At 36.3% G+C, this 13,737-nt stretch overlaps 1 protein-coding gene across 2 annotated transcripts; it reads left to right on the top strand.

The window, feature by feature from the left end:
- The first annotated feature begins 10,243 nt into the window (after nt 1–10,243).
- LOC113287380 (actin-like) lies at nt 10,244–13,456 on the top strand. 2 transcript variants are annotated; one of them, XM_026536114.1, is made up of 5 exons: nt 10,244–10,509; nt 11,465–11,537; nt 11,671–12,064; nt 12,225–12,838; nt 13,127–13,456. In XM_026536114.1, the coding sequence occupies exons 2-5, from the start codon at nt 11,478–11,480 to the stop codon at nt 13,190–13,192; spliced, it is 1,134 nt and encodes a 377-aa protein (XP_026391899.1). In that variant the 5' UTR covers nt 10,244–10,509; nt 11,465–11,477; the 3' UTR covers nt 13,193–13,456. The 2 variants fall into 2 exon arrangements, with proteins under 2 accessions (XP_026391899.1, XP_026391901.1); XM_026536116.1 differs by having other exon boundaries at nt 10,264–10,509; nt 11,468–11,537.
- The last annotated feature ends 281 nt before the right edge of the window (nt 13,457–13,737 follow it).

The raw sequence follows: 13,737 nt of genomic DNA, 5'->3' as shown, positions 1-13,737 counted from the left end.
GTTTGAAAAACTCTATAGCACAGAAAAGCACTTTTGAGCATAGTTGTAGCAAGAAACAAGAATGAATCAAAAAAATACTCATGTAAAAGTGTTACCTGATAATCCATCTAAGAACAATAAGAAATTAGCTAGATAATCAGTGTCACTTTGGAAAAGAACATACCTAAACATTTCTCACTCATCTAGGATTTTTGTGAGTAAGATTTCAACCTTGTGATTACTTAACACAAGTATGAGCTATTAGCTCATTAAATGAAAATTGTTTTTGGTTATCCTTTTCCTTACGAAATGTTGGAGGAGGACCATTATGATGAGAAAGATAATCATACAATTCATCCTTACAATAATATGACTCAGAGAATTGATTCTTACCTGAAGGACCTCGGCTTCTTCCTCGTACCTTGTTCTCATCAAATATATTATTAGGTCCCCTTTTTACGATAAAAGGAATATGATCTTCTCTCAGATTGTTAGGATATTTGTTCTGAGTCAGAACATTTAAGGAACTCATAGAACTGACTTTTCTAGAGTCTCTCATTTGTCTGACCGGTCCTTTTGAATCGCAAAACGGACATACCTCCTGAACGTTAGAAAACACTGTCTTAAAAATCCGTGGAGGTTTCCTCCTTTTATGTGATGTGCACCATTTTTTACAAGAGGGTATAGGCTCATCTTGTCTGGAAGAAAAGGACACTGTTTTTTCTTCTGGATCTTTCTCAGTCACAATAGTTGATGAAGATGATCTAGAGAACTTTCTGAAACATCCTTGAATTGAGAGCTTGTTCAAGCGATGTTTAATTTCCAAGATATCCCTTTCAAGACTCGCCTTAAGAAGAGATAAAGGCAAAGCTTCAGAGTTTTTGGAATTGTAGTCTCTTATTTCCTCAAGAAGAATTTTGACATGTTGTTTCAATCGATCAGCTTGAACTTTAACATAATTTAACATCAATTCACATTCTTTAGTTGTTTCCCGTTCATTTAGAGGGATAGGCTCTTTTGAATGGTAATCGGAATAACACATGTCGTAGCCTGTCTGTCTTGTTTGAACACAAGGTTCGTCTATATTTGAGATTGAAGAATCTTTCTCTTTAATAGAAATAGACAAGACATATTTTCTATTTCTGGTGACGCGTTTATCAGAGATAGTACTCTTGTCCATAGAGTAAGATCGCTAAAAACACAACTTGTAAGGTCTTAAACGTGTTTGGATGCTTTGATACCAATTGAAAAAGCGGGGGTCTAACAACACCACCCAATATTTCGCTTAGAAATTTGTATGGACTAACTCCGAAATACTTTCTAGAGAATCAACTGGACAGTCAGAATCAATCTAGGTAAAAGTATCTCAAGGAGTTAATATCTCTCTCTTGTTTTGATTTACTCGAGCTAACAGAAATCAGCGAGTCTTTAATCAAACACAAGGAATAACTTTGATGGTACCAAAGACCAATATCCAAGGATCAATCAATTTAAATCAACAACCAAAGGTTGGATAATCTAATTGATGATCTCCAACGCACAAGCTGTATTATTTCAATTATAATGATAAACAATATAATGCGGAAATATAAATAACACAGACACCAGAAATTTTGTTAACGAGGAAACCGCAAATGCAGAAAAACCCCGGGACCTAGTCCAGATCGAACACACACTATATTAAGCCGCTACAGACACTAGCGTACTCCAAGCTAACTTCGGACTGGACTGTTGTTGAACCCAATCAATCTCCTGCTGATCCAAGGTACAGTTATGTTCCTACACCTCTGATCCCAGCAGGATACTGCGCATTTGATTCCCTTAAATGATCTCACCCACAACTAAGAGTTGCTATGACCCAAAATCGTAGGCTTTGACAATAAATAAATCTGTCTCCCACAGACAAGTCTATCGAAGGATATATCTGTCTCCCACAAATAAACCCTAAAGTTTTTGTTCCGTCTTTTGATAATAATCAAGGTGAACAGAAACCAATTGATAATCTGGTCTTATATTCCCGAAGAACGGCCTAGAGTTATCAATCACCTCACAACAATCTTAATCGTATGGTAGCGAAACAAGATGTTTTGGAATCACAAACAATGAGACGAAGATGTTTGTGATTACTTTTTATATCTTGCCTATCGGAGATATGAATCTCAAGCCAATAAATCTGATTGTACTCGTACGATAGAAGATGCAAGATCAGATCACACAACTACGATAAAAATAGTATCGGCCTGGCATCACAATCCCAATGAAGTCTTTAAGTCGTTAAACTGGTTTTAGAAGAATAAAACCAAAGGTTAAAGGAGAATCGACTCTAGCATGCAAACTAGTATCACACGTAAGGTGTGGGGATTAGTTTTGCACAATACTAGATGTCTCCTTTATATAGTCTTTCAAATCAGGGTTTGCAATCAATGTTAGCTTAGTAAAAAAACATTAAATATTCACCGTTAGATGAAAACCTGATTGAGATTCAAGCTAATATTTCTCAACCGTTAGATCGAAAACTTAGCTTGTTATACATACTTGACAATGCACGCTTCTAGGTTTGTTAACCGTACCTAAACGTATGCACTTGTTGGTTCAACAATAGTTAACCAAAAGGTTATCCATGTGAGCATTTCATATCAACCATGTTCTTCTTCACCACAACTAGTTCAAATGACTTCAAATGAACTAGTTAGAGAGTTGTTCAATTGCAAGGAAATATCATGTACTACACAAGACACAGTTGAAGCAAAGATGATTTGATTCACTTGAATCGATTCATGAACTTTTATATCCACGGTTTGCAAACTGTATTCCTTAGTCTTTTTAAGTTTAAGTTCAGAAATCATCTTCAGATATATAACCTTCTCAAGTTCGCAGACTAGGTTCGCAGACTTAAGTTACCGGGAAGAGTTTACAAACTCCAACAGAAATTCTCGGGTTTGAGAACTTCGTCGATTCGCGGTCTGAGTTCGCGAACTTAGCTTCACGCAAGTAGTTTGTCAACTCCAGCTGAAATTCTCGGGTTTGAGAACTTCGGCAGTTCGCGGACTTGGCTCACGCCATTCTTCCGGTTCTCTTGATCAACAGAGTTCGCAAACTTTGGTTCAAGGAATAGGACTTATACATAAATGTGTTTCCACAACAATGCTTATGTCCACCATTGGTTATGTAATCTAAACTCTCATTTCAATCATTGAAACATTCTTAGAGGACGTTATATAGTTGTTACACCATTTCTCGTCAAAGCAATTTTCAAGATGATTGAAACATATTTTGACTTTCGTCATATGGTAAAGATAAACTTGATCGAAGCGAAAAGCTTACCAACACATATTTCGAGATATAGATAGGCGAGGTATACTCGGCTCAAAATACCAAATTTGTATAATCCAAGTCTATATATATAACATACAACTTCTTGTCTCAAGGAGTAGGACATAGAGTAGATGGACTTTTGAGTGACAGATAAGTTCAAGTCTTCACATACCTTTTTGTCGAGAAGTTCCACCGGTTACTTGAGTAGTTCTTCTTCTTGTATAATGAATCGCCATGAAGTCCTTGATCTCAACTACACATTCTATCCTAGTCCGAGACTTGACTATAATAGACTATAAATCAAGACTTATAGTTTTGATCACTAACATTGACAAACATGCTTGAGATAGCAAATCATGCGAGTTCGACTGAGCAATGCTCTAAAAATCTCCCCCTTTGTCAATTTTAGTGACAAAACTATCAATACATATGGAATACCAAAAAAGATAAAGAAACTTTAGTAGCTCCTATTCCACGTGTCTAATCTTCAACATTCCTCGAAATCTTCGTCACTTCCAAGTAATCCAATGATCCCAAAGGTTCTAAGTTTAGCATCACTGTAGTTGAAGATCCGTAGCTATAACAATGAGAAAGCATCAGTCTCGATCATTGTTATACAGTGTCATAGTATTATTACACAGTGTGAAAGTCCAATTGTATCACAACTTCAACAATAATACTATGGTGATATGTATTACTCCCCCTTAGTCAATACTCCATCTCACATGGAAACCACTCCCCCTTATACAATGATTCGAAAACCATATGTATTTATAGTGTGAACTACATATTAATTCTCCCTCTTTTTTCAATAAAATTGGCAAAGGTACAAGAACGGGATCATAATGAAATTTCCGAAAGAGACATTTCATGACTAAAAAAAAAATACATACCAACTAATTTAGATGCAATCATAAAGCCTAAGATAAATGCATTCATCAAGGAGTTTAAAGATACAATATAACCCCTCTAAAATTCCACAGCCGCACACCCCTCAATATATGACCATCAAGCACAAGTTCAAAAGAACTCTCCCCCATTTGATGTCATTCCCGAAAGAACAACAAGAGCGACCTTAATTTCAAAAGAAAAGAAGGATTTTACTAGACACCAAAAACCATGAGAATGATTTTCTATATCCAAAAACTCAATCAAATTAATCACAAGTAAACCCATGATTAATTTAATTGGAATACGCAACCAAATTAAACACAAAAAGTGATCAATTCAATTGATATTGCTCAACATAAGATAACTTAAGGAGCTACGACTAAGTTAACCATAAGAGAATGGTTAGCTTAACCCTTCATATACTCTACACAAGAAAACCTTATGGAGTTACGAAAATACTCAACTAGATTAATTACAAGAGAACCCATAATTAATCTAATTGGAATACACAACCAAACTAATTACAAACGTAATCAATTTAATTGTCAATTTTTTTGCTCGACATAAGAATACTTACGGAGCAATAACTAAATAACCAAATAAGATGATTAATTTAGTTCAATATGCTCGACATAACATATCTCACGGAACAACAACTAAGCTAAGAAATCAAATTGGTTGTATAATGCTCAACATAAGATACATTTCGGAGCCTTACAGTAATATGGATCAGGGATGATCAATATTGCGGAATACACAAGACTCATTCTATCTTCAATCACTATTTTCATAACGACAATAATAGATATAATCCTTGAAAACAAAAGATTTTAACCTATCTTCCATCAAATAATTGACAATATAGGCTGAACTTTTGTATTTGCTAAAAGTCCATTGACTCTTTTACCAGTACGTGAATACCGAACACGAACGACTTTAATTTTGACAAAGTATGGGACAAATATAATTCATGGACGTAAACGCCAATCCCATAACAAATTGCAATATATCAAATCATAAAGATTAATACTGCAAAACCATCATCCTCCAAATATTTTTAGAATTTAATATAAACCTAAAAAAGAACAAGAAGATAAAAATAATAGCTATGTGTAGTCACAATAATTGATGTTCAAAGTACTAGTTATTATTCCAACTAAACCAAAAAGAAGACATACTAGGAAACAAATAAAACAAGCTAAAGGAAAACAGACTCCGGTGCTATTCTGAACACGAACTAAATCATATGGACGGTTCATAAACCTCATGAGACAACTGGTCTTTGAGCTTGTGATTATTAGCATCCATTACATCATCGGAGAGGTGATTCTCTTTACGAAAATCATTGATGTGAGATTTTATGAGACCAAGGTCAAAGGTAACCTTTTCCAACTCAGTTTTCAGCGCATCAACACTTTTAATAGTAGCAATGAGCTCTTGTTTTGCTTCCCCAAAGTACTTAAGAAAGTCATGAACAACTTCAGCAGAAATCATATCATCCTTTTCAGCATCCTCATGAATACAGTCAAAAATAACATGAAGCATTAGGATGATCTTCATCTACAAGGGTTCTTTACTTCTTGGACTCAATAACACCTTTGTCAAGGAATCCTCTTGCAAAACCCCCATAGCAAGATGAATAAGAAGACATTCTTGACAACCCATAAACCAACCTAGAGTATGCGTACGTGACTTTTGCAACTCAATAGGTAAGTATATAAGGGTTTCTTGAGGAAGGGATTTTAGGGTTTAAACAGTTGACTCGTTCCAGAACATGGATACCCGTTCAAGTGCAACATTACCCAGAAAAGAAAGGCCCACAAACAAAACTTTTGCTACAAAAACAAGTTTTGAAAAACTCTATAGCACAAAAAAGCACTTTTGAGCATAGTTGTAGCAAGAAACAAGAAGGAATCAAAAAAATACTCATGTAAAAGTGTTACCTGATAATCCATCTAAGAACGATAAGAAATTAGCTAGATAATCAGTGTCACTTTGGCAAAGAGTATACCTAAACATTTCTCACTCAACTAGGATTTTTGTGAGTAAGATTTCAACCTTGTGATTACTTAACACAAGTATGAGCTATTAGCTCATTAAATGAAAATTGTTTTTGGTTATCCTTTTCCTTACGAAATGTTGGAGGAGGACCATTATGATGAGAAAGATAATCATACAATTCATCCTTACAATAATATGACTCAGAGAATTGATTCTTATCCGAAGGACCTCGGCTTCTTCCTGATACATTGTTCTCATCAAATGTATTATTAGCTCCCCTTTTTACGATAGAAGGAATATGATCTTCTCTCAGATTGTTAGGATATTTGTTCTGAGTCGGAACATTTAAGGAACTCATAGAACTGACTTTCCTAGAGTCTCTCATTTTTCTGACCGGTCCTTTTGAATCACAAAACGGACATACCTCCTGAACGTTAGAAAACACTGTCTTAACAATCCGTGGAGATTTCCTCCTTTCATGTTATGTGCACCATTTTTGACAAGAGGGTATAGGCTCATCTTTTCCGCAAGAAAAGGACACTGTTTTTTTCTTCTGGATCTTTCTCAGTCACAATAGTTGATGAAGATGGTCTAGAGAACTTTCTGAAACATCCTTGAATTGAGAGCTTGTTCAAGCGATGTTTAATTTCTAAGATATCCCTTTCAAGACTCGCCTTAAGAAGAGATAAAGGCAAAGCTTCAGAGTTTTTGGAATTGTAGTCTCTTATTTCCCCAAGAAGAATTTTGACATGTTTTTTCAATCGATCGGCTTGAACTTTAACATAATTTAACATCAGTTCACATTCTTTAGTTATTTCCCGTTCATTTAGAGGGATAGGCTCTTTTGAAGGGTAATCGGAGTAACACATGCCGTAGCATGTCTGTCTTGTTTGAACACAAGGTTCGTCTATATTTGAGATTGAAGAATCTTTCTCTTTAATAAAAATAGACATGACATATTTTCTATTTCAGGTGACGCGTTTATCAGAGATAGTACTCTTGTCCATAGAGTCAGATCGCTACAAGCACAGACTTGTAAGGTCTTAAACGTGTTTGCATGCTCTGATACCAATTCGAAAAGCGGGGGTCGAACAACAACACCCAATATTTCGCTTAGCAATCTGTATGGACTAACTCCGAAATACTTTCTAGAGAATCAACTGGACAGTCAGAATCAATCTAGGTAAAAGTATCTCAAGGAGTTAATATCTCTCTCTTGTTTTGATTTACTCGAGCTAATAGAAATCAAGGAGTCTTTAATCAAACACAAGGAATAACTTGGATGGTACCAAAGACTAATATCCAAGGATCAATCAATTTAAATCAACAACTAAAGGTTGGATATTATAATTGATGATCTACAACGCACAAGCTGTATTATTTCAATTATAATGATAAACAATATAATGCGGAAATAGAAATAACACAGACACCAGAAATTTTGTTAACGAGGAAACCGCAAATGCAGAAAAATTCCGGGACCTAGTCCAGATTGAACACACACTGTATTAAGCCGCTACAGACACTAGCCTACTCCAAGATAACTTCGGAATGGACTGTAGTTGAACCCCAATCAATATCCCAATGATCCAAGGTACAGTTATGCTCCTATGCCTCTGATCCCAGCAGGATACTGCGCACTTGATTCCCTTAGTTGATCTCACCCACAACTAATAGTTGCTACGACCCAAAATCGCAGGGTTTGACAATAAACAAATTCTTCTCCCATAGACAAGTCTATCAAAGGATCAATCTGTCTCCCACAGATAAACCCTAAAGATTTTGTTCCGTCTTTTGATAATAATCAAGGTGAACATGAACCAATTGATAATCCGGTCTTATATTCCCGAAAAACAACCTAGAGTTATCAATCACCTCACAACAATCTTAATTGTATGGTAGCTAAACAAGATGTTGCGGAATCACAAACAATGAGACGAAGATGTTTGTGATTACTTTTTATATCTTGCCTATCGGAGATATCAATCTCAAGCCAATCAATCTGATTGTACTCGTACGATAGAAGATGCAAGATCAGATCACACAACTACGATAAAAATAGTATCGGCCTGGCTTCACAATCCCAATGAAGTCTTTAAGTCGTTAACCTGGTTTTAGAAGAAGAAAACCAAAGGTTAAAGGAGAATCGACTCTAGCACGCAAACTAGTATCACACGTAAGGTGTGGGGATTAGTTTTGCACAATACTAGATGTCTCCTTTATATTGTCTTTCAAATCAGGGTTTGCAATCAATGTTAGCTTAGTAACAAAGCATTCAATATTCATCGTTAGATGAAAATCTGATTTATATTCAAGAAAATATTTCTCAACCGTTAGATCGAAAACTTAACTTGTTATACACACTTGACAATGCACGCTTCTAGGGTTGTTAACCATACCCAAACATATGCACTTGTTGGTTCAACAATAGTTAACCAAAAGGTTAGTCATATAAGCATTTCATATCAACCATGTTCTTCTGCACCACAACTAGTTCAAATGACTTCAAATGAACTATTAGAGGGTTGTTCAATTGCAAGGAAATCTCATGTACTATATAAGACACAATTGAAGCAAAGATGATTTGATTTACTTGAATCGGTTCATGAACTTTTATAGCCACGGTTTGCAAACTGCATTCCTTAGTATTTTTAAGTTTAAGTTCAGAAATCATCTTCAGATATATAACTTTCTCAAGTTCACGGACTAGGTTCGCGGACTTAAGTTACCAGGCAGAGTTTACAAACTCCAGTAGAAATTCTCGGGTTTGACAACTTCGCCGGTTCGCGGACTTGGTTCGCGGACTGAGTTCGCGAACTTATCTTCACACAAGTAGTTTGTCAACTCCAGCTGAAATTCTCGGGTTTGAGAACTTTGGCAGTTCGGGGACTGGGTTCACGGACTTGGCTTACGCCATTCTTCCGGTTCTCTTGATCAACAAAGTTCGCAAACTTTGGTTCAAGGAATATGACTTATACATAAATGTGTTTCCACAACAATGCTTATGTCCACCATTGGTTATGTAATCTAAACTCTCATTTCAATCATTGAAACATTCTTAGAGGACGTTATATAGTTGTTACACCATTTCTCGTCAAAGCAATTTTCAAGATGATTGAAACATATTTTGACTTTCGTCACATGGTAAAGATAAACTTGATCGAAGCGAAAAGCTTACCAGCACATATTTCGAGATATAGATAGGCGAGGTATACTCGGCTCGAAATACCAAATGTGTATAATCCAAGTCTATATATATAGCATACAACTTCTTGTCTCAAGGAGTAGGAGATAGAGTAGATGGACTTTTGAGTGACAGATAAGTTCAAGTCTTCACATGCCTTTTTGTCGAGAAGTTCCACCAGTTCCTTGAGTAGTTCTTCTTCTTGTATAATGAATCGCCATGAAGTCCTTGAGCTCAACTACACTTTCTATCCTAGTCCGAGACTTAGCTATAATAGACTAGAAATCAAGACTTATAGTTTTGATCACTAACATTGACAAACATGCTTGAGATAGCAACGCATGCGAGTTCGACCGAGCAATGCTCTAACACATTCATCTTATGAGACTTTGAATTTTGACTCCTAGGCTCTATTACGTTTATTACTTTTACCTTTTTCCTTAAGAATCCATATTACAAGAAACTGAGAAGTTCTAGAGAAATTAGTTTATTTTGTTTTAGATTAGAATAATAGTGAGAGATTGAAAAATTCTAGAGAAATATAAAAAAATTGGCGTGAGTTGAAATGAATTTGAAATTGAGTATTTTTAGGAGGGAATTTCTGGTTGTTGGATGAGAAACTGCTGAGCGTTAATCAAAAGGACGAGTTTACAAAGACTAGCACTAGCGTTGTTCAGACCATCGAACGATGGAGTCCCTATCGCTCGCTAGAGATTTTGTCACGTTTGCCGCTTTACCGTACCCACTTGGTGCAAAAATGACAAACTATGTTATTTGACATGTGCATTGGAATAGGCCTTGTACTTATTTGGAAACGGTTTGTTTTGAGGGGCAATCAAGATATTTTCTTTAAAAATATTTATTTCCTTGAGGACCGAGTTTGTAGTTTGGATCTTTGGATTTTTGTAGTTAGTTTTTTAAGTTTGAGATTTGATTTGTTTTTGGTAACCTTAACTAAAATTTTAATATTTGGTTGAAACTTTTCCATCTAAAAAACAATAATCTGTCTTTTCGTCAACAAGAAAAATTGACGGAAGGAACCATTTAATCGAGGAGATAGACGGAAGGAACCATTTAATCGAGGAGATAGATATCCAGAAGAAAGGATTTTTGAATTCTGATCCTAAGGAGGGTATAAGGTAATCGGTTTTGAATTTAAGAATCATATTTGATCTACATTTCTTCTTTTATAATTGCATTTGGTGATCGATTAATCAGATCTGAATTTTGTTATCCATTGATCTGCTTTATATGTGTGAAGCATCTATATCCTAAACCTCAGTTTCGTGGGTTTGTTGTTTCTTCTCTTTATTTTTGGCGGAATTTTGATGTTCCTAGATTTGTATTTCTCAGTTTTGATATAGGAATATATTTTGTCGAAAGCATTAGATGTATGAGGCAAATTGAATTTCGCAAACACAATTGGTCTGAAACTCTTGCATATGGATTTCGATGTCGGGATTTTAAACCAGGATCTTGGACCAGTTTCAACATTTTAGTTCAAGGGTTGTTATACTAGATAGAGATTATAATGTGGCGAAATTCATCTCACTAGTTACTGAGTTTGTGGGAATGGGAAGGAAAGGTTTTTTTTGTTTAGGCTACTAGTTCTACTTTGAAGATTATGATTGGAATCTGCAAGGACCTTTTTAAGATATTAAAAGATTCAGCGCACAGTAACGTATTAGCATTTCATATTTTAACTCATTAATCTTCTGTGTAATTATGAATGTAATGGATTTTTCTTTTCACTGACATCATGATACCATTTTGTCAAGAACCTAACTTAGTATCTTTGATATTTGTTTTCAGTCCTCTTGACATGATATTAAACACTCAAACCTCGAAATAGACCTGCTATTGTCTTTTTACTGTACATTGCAAGCACTTTGAGTAAAGTGGGTTGTATTGTGTATTTGTTTAACCAATTGCCAGGGCTGACTGTTTACCTCTGAAAGATATTTGGTGTTAGCTATCTATGAACCACGAAAGAACTTGTTTTATTTCAGAAAATGAAGCTGGTGGGATTGAATGCACTTTCTTTTGTGTCTGTGTATTATAGTTGCAATCTGAAGCTTGGTTTTCTCTCTCCAGCAGGTAGTGCATCATGGCTGACGTTGATGATATTCAGCCCCTTGTTTGTGACAATGGGACAGGAATGGTTAAGGTAATTGATGGGAAGCTCTCAAATTTGACGATTCTTCTTAATTAACCATTTACACACTCCTGATGATGACTTCTCCTGTGTCTTTTACAATCTTTTGTGTGTTTTTTTTCCTGATTTAAATTTCCCATTTTAGGCTGGTTTCGCTGGAGATGATGCCCCTAGGGCCGTGTTCCCTAGCATTGTAGGACGTCCTCGTCACACTGGTGTGATGGTTGGTATGGGTCAGAAAGATGCTTACGTAGGAGATGAGGCTCAGTCCAAGCGTGGTATTTTAACTCTAAAATATCCAATCGAACACGGGATTGTGAGCAACTGGGATGATATGGAGAAGATTTGGCATCATACCTTCTATAATGAGCTTCGTGTAGCTCCCGAAGAGCATCCTGTTCTGCTTACTGAAGCACCCCTGAACCCTAAAGCTAATCGAGAGAAGATGACTCAGATTATGTTTGAGACTTTCAATGCTCCTGCTATGTATGTTGCTATCCAGGCTGTTCTCTCCCTTTATGCCAGTGGTCGAACAACTGGTAAGCATCTCTACATTCTCTGGGTTTCTAAGAGGAATATGGTATAATGATGGTGATTCTTGTTGTTTATGCTAACAAAAGCACATTCTGCACAGGTCTTTTTTGTATATTTCTAGTGTACCCTTACTGAAGTTATACCAACTATGTTGTTACTGTGTAGGTATTGTTCTTGATTCTGGTGATGGAGTCAGCCACACAGTTCCCATCTACGAAGGTTATGCACTCCCTCATGCCATCCTGCGTCTTGACTTGGCTGGACGTGATCTTACAGATGCTTTGATGAAAATCCTTACTGAACGAGGTTACTCATTCACCACCACGGCTGAGCGTGAAATTGTGAGGGATATGAAGGAAAAGCTTGCTTACATTGCTCTGGATTATGAGCAGGAGATGGAAACGGCCAAGACAAGCTCATCTGTGGAGAAGAGCTATGAGCTTCCCGATGGACAGGTGATCACCATTGGAGCTGAGCGTTTCCGATGCCCAGAAGTCCTTTTCCAGCCATCAATGATTGGTATGGAAGCTGCTGGTATTCATGAGACCACGTACAACTCCATCATGAAGTGTGATGTTGATATCAGGAAAGATTTGTATGGCAACATTGTCCTCAGTGGTGGGTCCACTATGTTCCCCGGGATTGCTGACAGGATGAGCAAGGAGATAACCGCTCTAGCTCCAAGCAGCATGAAGATAAAGGTCGTGGCTCCTCCCGAGAGGAAATACAGTGTCTGGATTGGTGGATCCATCTTGGCATCCCTAAGTACTTTCCAGCAGGTATTTGCTGCTTTTCTTTTTTCATACTTGTCCCAACTCTTTGTTTGACATTGGCAAACAGAACCAACTAAGAATTTATGGTTGGGAATTAAATGGCTAGTAAGGGGCATGATAGGGGTTTGCCACCAATGAGAAAAAGAGGTGAAACGAACCCATACTCCACCTGCTCTGCCAAGCACAAATAAAATGAGAATAGTAACACAAATCGTGATTTTGGTGGACTTTCTTTAACGGGATAGGTTAGATAAGTGATTGCTTACTTGACTGTAATTTTGGATATGATTGCAGATGTGGATTGCGAAGGCGGAGTACGACGAGTCTGGGCCATCTATTGTTCACAGGAAATGCTTCTGATTTTTATTTTATTTTTTTAGAAGTTTGAAGCAGGTTGTGCAGGTGAAGAAGAGAGAAATATTGTTCCTTGTCCAGAAGAAAGAAACTTCAGTTTTACTTTATCATTTCACTATTTCAGTGTCCAGACATAGTTTTGTCATAATTTCCTAATTTGAAAATGTGTATTAAATGCATGCCATTGTCGGTTTTGGTTGAGACACAGGGAATCATCTATAGAATCACTCATTTCTATATAACTGCATAAATATATCTTGTGCTTCGTAACATTTTTGCATCACTTGATTTGTTATAGAATCATTAAATGATACAAGTTGCTAACTTATCATTTTATTATGATGAACTACGAAAGAAGGAATCTCTAAAATAATGGAGAAAGTTAAAGATAGCTCCTAGTTGTACTAATGAACTATCAAGAAATCAAGCAAGGGAAAATCAAAATATATGCTCCTGCCCGTAGTTGTACATTTCTTACAGCTGGCCATATGCTCATTAATGCTTTTAAAATCTATGCATCTGCTGGATTACCCTAGTTTCATCGATATGAA

Source organism: Papaver somniferum, chromosome 6 (assembly GCF_003573695.1).
Source record: "Papaver somniferum cultivar HN1 chromosome 6, ASM357369v1, whole genome shotgun sequence".
Classification (NCBI taxonomy): domain Eukaryota; kingdom Viridiplantae; phylum Streptophyta; class Magnoliopsida; order Ranunculales; family Papaveraceae; genus Papaver; species Papaver somniferum.
Note: the sequence above shows the minus strand (reverse complement) of the source record. Positions and strands in the feature narration are given on the sequence as shown.